The 9896-nt window shown below is 41.0% G+C and overlaps 1 protein-coding gene across 1 annotated transcript in view; it reads right to left on the reverse strand.

The window, feature by feature from the left end:
- Spata6l (spermatogenesis associated 6 like) overlaps positions 1-9896 on the reverse strand; it is a 43124-nt gene that overhangs the window by 18761 nt on the left and 14467 nt on the right. The window contains exon 5 of the mRNA XM_026781412.1: positions 662-786. Coding sequence (XP_026637213.1) covers positions 662-786 — 125 coding nt within the window. The remainder of the gene's footprint in view (positions 1-661; positions 787-9896) is intronic.

Genomic DNA, 9896 nt, shown 5'->3' on the forward strand with positions numbered 1-9896 from the left:
AAGAAGAAGAAGAAGAAGAAGAAGAAGAAGAAGAAGAAGAAGAAGAAGAAGAAGAAGAAGAAGAAGAAGAAGAAGAAGAAGAAGAAGAGAAAAAATATCAAAATGAATGTCTTGAATTTGGGTTCAGGCAAATGCCTTGAGACTATCAGCTGCCTATCTGCCGCACCATGCATGGCTCCTCAATAGCGTCCACCTCTATCAGTGCCCCTCTGCCAAAGGGAACCTGCTCAACAATACCAGCCTTGAGGAATTTCTAAATTATTAGGTAGAGAATGACTAAAAATGTAGAAGGTTGAAGGGCATAAAACAAATGTGAGATAATATCATTTCTGTCATTACCCTATTTAGTGAAAAAAGCTATGATCGAACAGATCTTCTGAAATCTGCGATAAGTTGAAAGAGGAACCTTTTGGGACATTGTGTGACAACTGACTATTGCAAGGATACCGTTTAGTTAGATAATAAATCTTTCAGCTTTTGGATCAATAGTGGAAATCAGTATAGTTTGGTGTCACGAGCTGGGCATCTGACCATGGATGAAAACAGAACTGAGGTAACTAAGCAAGACAAAGCTCCCTGCCCAAGACCAACCCTGTCAACACTAAAATATTCAGGGCCCAAGAAGTTCTTTCCCTGTAGAAGCCCATGGAGGGTCACTCACTGGAAAACCTATTGGTGTCTTCATAAGCACCTCCCTATACATGCCAAGGTGTGAAGATGTCAGCTTGGGCTCGGGGAACAGAAAATCTCGTGTGTTTTCTTCATAGTAGGCCAGCTCTTCCCATGCTAGAAGGAAAGAAGAAAAATCATAAGCAAATGTATTCTACATGCCTCAACTTTGACAAAATGGATGTTCAGATGGTGTGCTGGTTAGCTTTATGTCAACCTGACACAATCTATAGTCATCTGAGAGGAGGGAGCATCAGCTGAGAAAATGCCCCCTTGAGATTGTGCTATAGGTAAGCCTGGAGGGGATGCTGGTGTGGGAGGACCTAGCTCATTGTGGCTTGTACCACTCCTGGGTTGGTGGTCCTGGGTTCTTTAAGTATAAGAAAGGAGGCTGAGCAAGCTACGGAGAGAAAGTCAATAAACATCACTTCTCCATGGCCTCTATCAGCTCCTGCCTCCACCAGGTTCCTGTTCTGACTTCCCTTTATGATGAACAATGATGTGGAAATGTAAGCCAAAATAAACCCTTTCTTCTGCAAGTTGCTTTGGTCATGGAGTTTCGTCACAGACACAGTAACCCTAAGACCGATGGTATCAGGGAGGGCACTTAGGTCAAACAAGACATTTTGAACCTAATATTTGTTATTCAAAATAAATTAATTTCTATTACTTTTTATCTTGTGAATAATTTAGCTCGTGAATAGTCTTCTTGGAAAAAAAGGAAGGCTGTTACACAAAATTGAACAAAATGAAATAAATCTCTTCATCTTTCCATCCATTCGTGCACCCATCTATCCTTTGCTTCACCAAATAGTTACCAAAGACAAATTTTGAGCCAGACCCTGAAGGCAGACAGGAATGAGACAGACACAATCCTGCTCACACAAATCCTGCTCACACAAAGTTTATAGTTGGAGAGGGCTCTGTATGTTTGGTTGGGTACGAGGGTGCCAATGGCCCAGAGAGCAAATAGATTTGAAGTTCTTGGCGAGAATGTTATCAACCCAGAGATGTTCTAGACATTTGTTGAGATCATTTATGAGAAGGGGCCAGTAATGCTACAGTGTCCTGGAGAGCTCAAGACACCCCTGCATACTTTCTCTATCATGCATGACTTTCTAATGTCCTACTAGATATTTCTTTAGGCTAAAAATAACCTAAAGGTTATCTGAGCCTAAAATTATGTTACAAAGAACGGCTGTATGATTTTACAATACAAAAAGGAATGTGGCTTCTTATGAAACAGGATTCATTTTAGAATGTAAGTACTGGCAATAATGATGTGTTTAGATGTGCTGGGATTTTCAAACTGCTAAATAGGTTTCAGTAGAAGGCCAAACAACGAAAAAGCAAAATTGTTCTTTTATCTATGCAGTACCCATACTTTTCTAGAAAAGTCAGTGTATTGTAAAACACAAAATACGGTATTTTCTGTTTTTGTTCCTATGTCATTTCTTTGCACTCCTGCCTAGCAGACAAGCTTCACCACAGTAGACTGAAGAGGATGTCTTCCCTTCTCCACACAGCACTTCCACAGCTTGAGCTGGGCTTTTCTCTTGGTGGAGATCCTGTTCTTTCAAGTTTCCCTCTACAATCAACTTAAAATCTCCCATTAGAATTCTCTGCATATCAGACTAAAACCCATGTACCACTCGGCATGGTGATGAACAGTTTTAATACCAGCACTCCAGAGGCAGAGTTCAAGACAGCCTGATCTACATAGCAAATTCCAGGACTACAATGAGACCTACTCTCAAAACAAAACAAAACACTAGTAAGGTACAACCTATAGACTCAATTGGCCTTCAAGATTTTATATAAATCAGGCCTTTAATCATGGCTGCTACTTCATTAACGACCTATCTCTTAATTACTTCATTTCATCCCCGATGCCATTCTTGCCAGACTGTAGACATATCAAAGTCACCTCTAGAGTTTTGGGGTTTATTTCTTTGTTTAGTTGGTTGCTTTTCTTTAGACAGGGCCAGCCTTATGAAGTCCAGACAGGCGTTGAATTGGCTACACAGTCAAGGATAGCCTTGAACTCCTGACCTGATGCTTCTACCTCCTGTGTTAGAATTACAGGCATATGCCCGACACCCATATCTCTGCTATTCACATTCCCCTTTAACATTCCTCTCTCAAATCCTTGAGTGATTGGCTCCCTCTCATCAAATCATAGCCTTGATTTAAATGTTCTCCCTAGATGCTGCTCCCAAACCCGTGTAAGTATACAAATAACAGAGACTCTGTAAACACAATTCTTATCTCCACTCATGAAGAAATATGTATGTGAAATTGAGATAACTTAAGTACCTACTTGTATCAGTGACTCTTAAAACAATCACTCTTTTTGAAATTCATTTTCCACATTAAAACAAGTTACAAAGACCAAACGCTCTCTAAAATCTTTTTAACTCTTGCTCGCCATTCACTCCTCAACGATTTCTTTGCATTCACGCATTCAAGAAACAATCATTGAGAACTCACTGCATGCCCAGAGTGCTACATTGGCCTGTGGGTAAGCCTGTTTGCATTTCCTTGATTGATGATTTAAGTTAGAGGGCCCAGATCACTATAGACAGTGCCCTGGGCTGGTGGTCCTGGGGGCTATAAGAAAGCAGGCTGAGCAAGCCATGAGGAACAAGCCAGTAAATAGGACTCTTTCACGGCCTCTGCATCAGTTCCTGCTTCCAGGTTCCTGCCTTGAGTTCCTGCCCTGACTTCCCTTCATGATGGCCTGTTACCTGGAAGTGTAAAATAAAATAAGCCATTTCCTCCTCAAATTGCTTTTGGGCATGGTATTTTATCATAGCAATAGAAACCCAAACTAAGACGTAGCCCCTTGGGCTATTGCGTGAAAAATAGCCAAGAGAATATAAGTCATTTTCTGCCATCATCATGGTTTTTCCATGATATCATTCTAACAATGGTCTACGTTAGCATCGGTACATTCCTGCAGGAACACACACCAGGCATGTGGCATATCGCACTCACTGCACATTAGGCTTCTCCTCTGTTCCCTTTCCTCTCAGGGGTTTTTGGATAGTTCTTGTCACAGTATGCAAAATTATAGCTACTCAATTATTATTCATTTATTTATCAAGAATTTAAATAAACAAAAACAAGAAGCCAGAGAAGTATAGACAAAATAATTATCTCTCTCTAGAATAACAAGAACAGACTCATGATGATTAAATTAATTACCAATCCGAAGATTCCAGAATCACCTGGAAAATAGGCCTCTATTTCTTCATGGGTAGAATTATTTTAGTTTCCTTAATTGAGGAAGAAAGATCCATCCACTATGAATGACTTTATTCCCTAGATGGGATGCTGGGTTATATAAGTAAAAAAAAAAAAAAAAAAAAAAAGGAACTGAGCAAGAGCATGAATAAATCACCCTGTCTTAGTCAAAGTTCCATTACTGTGAAGAGACACCATGACTACAGCAACTGTTACATAAAGCGTTGGGGTTGGTTTGCATTCAGAGGCTTAGTCCATTATCATCATAGTGAGAAGCATGGGATCAGGCAGGGAGACATAGTATTGGAGAAGTAGCTATGAGTGCTACATCTCAGCAGGTAGCAGGAAGAGGGCTGCTAGGGCCTAGCTTGAGCATTTGAAACCTCAAATCCCACCCCCAGAGACACACCTCCTCCAGCCAGGCCACACCTCCTCCAACAAGACCACAGCTCCTCCAACAAGGCCAACCTACTCCAGCAAGGTCACGCCTCTTCCAACAAGGCCACATCTCCAACTAGTGCCATTTCCTATGAACCTATGGAGGTCATTTTCATCCAAATAACCACACAGCCTTTGCTTCTTGACTGTGAATGTAATGTGACCAGTTGCCTTCCTTCCTTAGGTTGCCTTTGTTAGAATATTATCCCAGAAACAGAAAAGTAAGACAGAGCATTGGTACCAGAGTGGGACTGTTATATCATAAACCTAATCTGTGGTTCCTGGGTATTTGAAGCTAATTTGCAGGATGGATGCAGAAGAATTGGGAACTTTGGGCTAGAAAGTCCTCCAATACTATATGCATAGCCTAATGGACCATTATAGTGCAAGCTTTGATGCCAAAAATGCTGACAGAAATGCGAACAGTAGAGGCCCAATTCATGAAGCACTCACTACATTGGAACTGGAAGATGGTCACTCATGTGACATTTTGGACAAGAAGCTAGTTTCATTCTGCCCTTATCCTGAGAACTTGAAGTGAAGTTGTATTTAAAGGTAAGGACTAATTAGATTTGTGGAGGAAATGTCAAGACGGGAAGATTCAGGTTGGCAGTAAGAAAGCACTTGTGATTACTTCACTGAGACAACAGGAAGGGTGCCCTAAGGGCAAAACCCCCCACACTAGAAGATTTGTCTTATGAAGGTGCAGACATAATCGAGGAAGAAAGCCTAAACTGAAAAGGCTCCTTGCTCCTTGAAGGCTTCTACCTGGAGGAATGTTTTCCAGGGTTACCATGTTTAAATTGATACAGCTTTAGTCCAAGGGAGCCAGGTTTTATCTTGAGCTGGCTGTAATACTTGGAAAAGTCATCCACATGACACTGGTTTTAGAGTCATGAAAGATGCAGGGCTGAAGGTGTCCTGACATTTTGTTCCATAGTTTCCGAGAGTAACTGAGACCAGAAAATGTGTTCTGGGATCAGAGACCCTTGCAAGGAGGCCTTGAGAGGCCACTGGATCAAGCTGTGAAGGTAGACCAGGCTCCAGTGCAGATCCCAGGACACCGGAGAGGTCGCGACTATAGGATACCTATCCAGGGTGTCTGGGGGCATGGAGTGGAATCAAACCAGCAGAGAAGTTATGTATGCTACAAGGTTGCATATCTGGAGGGATGGAGCACAACCAGTTTCATCGTGTGCCCAGATTCTGGAAATGGAGCTGCAGGGCTTGATGTTTTCCCTGTTGAACTTTGGTCTGACTTTGACCGTTCCTTCCCATCCTCTGATTCTTTCACTTTTGGAATGGGAATATTTATTTTATGTCATTCTATGTTGGAAGTGTACAGGGTTTTTATTATTTTATAGGGACTGATAGTTAAGAGATTGCCTTGAGTCTCAAACATATACTTTGGACTTTTAAAGCGCTGGAACTATTAAAGACCAAGGGAACTTTTGAAGATAGATTGCGTTGCATTCTGAGATGAACTTGAGACTTTGGAGACAAGGGATGGAAGATCATGATTCAAAGTAGTATTTTGGGGTGGACCTGAAGAGACTCAGTGGTTATAATGGCTTCCTACTTTTCCAGAGGACCCCAGTTTAATTCCCAGCACTAATGTTAGATGTCTCACAACTGCCTATAACTCCAGCTCGAGAGGATAAGACCATCTTCTATCTTTCACAAGTACCCACGCACACATCCATAGCCTATAGTTACACAGATAAATATGTACAAAAATAATTTTTAAGTGATGCCTTTGGAGAACTGGAGAGATAGCTCAGTGGTTAAGAGCGCTGCTTACTCTGCTCTTCTTGAGATCCTGAGCTCAATTCCCAGCAACCACATGGTGGCTCTCAACCATCTACAATGGGATCCAATGCCCTCTTCTGTTGTATAGGCATATATGCAGATAAAGCACTCATATCCATAAGATACATAAACAAACTATTTTTTAAGTGATGTGTTTGTGTATCAAGTTGACTGGAGGGGAGTTGTGATGGTTAATCTTCACTGTCAGCTTACTGAGACACAGAATTATATGGGAGACTAATGTCTGGGCATGCATAGGGTGTTATCTGGATTGGGTTAATCCACGTGGAAAGACCTAGTCTGCGGTGGGTGGCATCATTCCCTGGGCTCGGATACTGAACAATATAAAAAGATGAAATCAAGTTGAACACAAACATTTATCACCCTCTACTTCTTGACTATAGATGCAATGTGACCAGCTGACCCTGTGACTTCCCTTCAGTGATGAACTGTAACAGTCATTACTTCCTGGGTTGCTTTTGTTAGAGATTTTATTACAATGGAAAAGGAACTGAGTTAGACTGAAAGGGGGTTAGAAAAACTAGTGAGAAAGCTAGCAAGTGTCTTAAAGCCGTCTCCCGAGTTTGATCATTTTTTAGTAACCCAAATCATAGCCAACATGGAAACATCAGCACATACTGAGATGTTTCAGAGCCGAGGCAATAAATAATGTCAGGGCTCTGACTGCCTAATCTTCTAGGCCAAGTAAAGTGGCTGAAAGCTCTCGGTGTTCTCAATGGCTGATGACTTAGACAGTGACGTCATCAATGCCTCAGAAGGAAATGAATGAGACTATAAGAAATGTAGTAACAGCAGCACCAGTCTGAAAACCATCTTGCGTTTCTAGAGCATACGACAGTGAACACCATGCTTCCAGGCAGAGAAGCTCACTGGGCTCTCTGAGAGACCGAGGGTTTAACAAATCTGTTGTCATTGTGCCACGTGGCAAAGGAGGAACTCAAAGCCACGTCTGCAGGTTGTCTTCCCTTGCTGCCTTCTAGTGACCATTACTAACCACGGCGGAAAACTGAGCTCTGACTAAGCACACAGGTGCCCAGGAAAGAGGGGTTTACAGTACAGTTATACTGACTAGGTATGATCTGCCAAAGAGAACGCATTAGCTTAGGAGCTTAATAAAAAAGCAAGCACCAAGCTCACGGTCAGACAGTATTACACTGCCCCCCTGTGTCTGTCACTTTCTCACACCTTTGTAAATGACAGCCGGAGGCTGGTCTCCATTGATTGGGAGCAAAGTCACTGTGTCTCTTTAGTCACTCCAGTAAGCTACAAACAGATCTGAGCATCACTACTGTGTCCCTGATCTGATGGTCAAATGCCCTCTGCCTGTGTGTCTGAAGATGCTGCAAAAACTATCACACAAGAATACACTGTCTAAGCTGGGCAGTGGTTGGTGCACACCTTTAATCCCAGCACTTGGGAGGCAGAGGCAGGTGACTCTCTGTGAGTTCAAGAACAGCCCAGCCTACAGCGTACAGCTAGTTCCAGAACAGCCAGGGCTACAAGAGAAATCCTGTCTCCAAAAACAAAAACAAAACAAAAACAAAAACAAAAAAAAATACAGTATCTACAGCAAAACAAAGAGGTAATGGATTATTGGCTGATTGGCTAGTAAAAGAACTAGTGTCTAAGAATCCAAAAATGGCCCATACGACCCTACATGAGACTTTAAGCAAATTTATTTTACCTAGTACCAAGAACCACAGCTGCTGGCATATGCCGTGCTGAAGTAATTAACTGATTAATATGCACAGTACCTGACACTGAGTGAAATTGCTGTTTTCAGTAATTTAAATTGCGTGCCACTGAAGTCAGTCTGAAATTGGAGGGCTGTGGACAAAAAGCGAGTGTGCACAACAAGGCTCCCACTCTGCATACGGTTAACTTGGGAGTTATAAACAGTACGCATGCTGTCAGTTTGAATATCCCCCAGTCTTCATGTCCAAGCAACTATTCTTATAACCTCACAGACAGATATGTGGTCACATGAAAGACTTGTAAATCTTAGCACTCAGCAGGGTGAGACAGGAGGATCACAGGTTCAAAGCCACCATGGGCTTGACTAAAAAAAAAAAAAATGGCAATAATGTTTTAACACATAAATTCTAAAAAGTACATTACAAACATTTATATTCAATATATTTACACACAGTATCCTATGTATAGGACAGATAATTAGATATAGGTGTTGTGTGTGTTACTTTAAAGTTAGGTATACATGGCAATATATCATATATTAGTACATTTTTAAAGTCTAAAAAAATCCACAGCAAATTGCCAATTAAAGTATCTGTCAAGAATTGCTAATGAATGGGTTCTTTTTATTTTTAGTCTATATAATCATGTCTTAGTTGAAATTTTTGCATTGGGTGGTTTTATATTGAGTGTTTTTATTTTAAATAGTACAAAATTAAGTAAGACCAAAATAAGCATGCTCCTATTCTGTTAACATAAAATCTAACTCGCCATTTCACAGGGTTGTATGTTTGAACATAAAATTGGGTCAAACAAGAAAAAAAGTTATGGAAAAAAACTCAATGGCCTGGTTTTAGCTTGTCATATTTTTTTTTGTCTAAAAAAAAAAAGCCATTCAGTGAGAATTTCTGAATAGCAGATAGGAGGCATTTCTCTGTACTGTCTACCAAAACAAGTCATTCCTGAATGGATAGACTCATACTACAATATTTAAGAATCTACCCCTAAATTCACACCATAGTCTACAAATTAACACTGTAGTATCTGAGTGTCTTGTTTATCCCTAGGCTGACACCGTAACATTCAGATGTTTGTCCCTAGATTTAGAAGGCAACATTTGCGTGCCCATCAATGTATTCACACAACAAACTTAAGAATTTTTCTCTGGATTCACACTAATATCTTAATGACTATACCTAGATTCAGACTGCAACATCTGTGTCCATGTTCAGAGCATTTATCCCTACATTCACACGATAACAGTCAAACATCTATCTATAGATTCAGACCAAAATATTTGAGTGCCTATCCCTAGATCATACCGTAATAGCCAATTGTCTATCACTAGATTCACACTGCAATAATTTGAGGGTCTGCCCCTATATTCTCAGAGCCTAGAGTTCTTACCTGTTTCCAGGGCTACTTTTGCTAAGGAACCAAGGAGCATGGGCCTAGCTCTACATCCTCTCTTGGGTCCCTTACCTGCCCCAGGTATCCAATTATGGGTAGATCCACAACCTTCATAAAAATCCTCTACTCTTTCACAGCCCCCCCTCCCCCAGCTTTAGCTGAGACATCTTCTATCCAGGTCAGTACTCTTTTCTCAGTAATTCTCACAGGAAAAAAAGTAAGATCACTTGAGAAAACATCAAAATGGCGCAATGAAAATGAGAAATACATTCATTCTTATCTTAACTGATCTAAGACTTCAATAAAAATATAAATTCATAGAAAAAGGAAGTGCTTACATCATATAGCACAAATAATAATAGAGACAGATATTGGGGTTCAACCTGAACATCAGAAAAGGAAAGCAGCCGGCCACCGGCTCTTACTTCTTCCTCAGATGAAAATGGCGACCCTGCCTCCAGGAATCCTCTATAGCTAACAGCTAACTAGTGTGGTTACTGGGATTAAAGGCGTGCACCACCACTGCCTGGCCTCTATAGCTAACTTGTGTGGTTACTGGGATTAAAGGAGTGTGCCACCACTGCCTGGCCTCTATAGCTAACTTGTGTGGT

Source organism: Microtus ochrogaster, chromosome 8 (genome assembly GCF_000317375.1).
Source record: "Microtus ochrogaster isolate Prairie Vole_2 chromosome 8, MicOch1.0, whole genome shotgun sequence".
NCBI classification, from domain to species: domain Eukaryota; kingdom Metazoa; phylum Chordata; class Mammalia; order Rodentia; family Cricetidae; genus Microtus; species Microtus ochrogaster.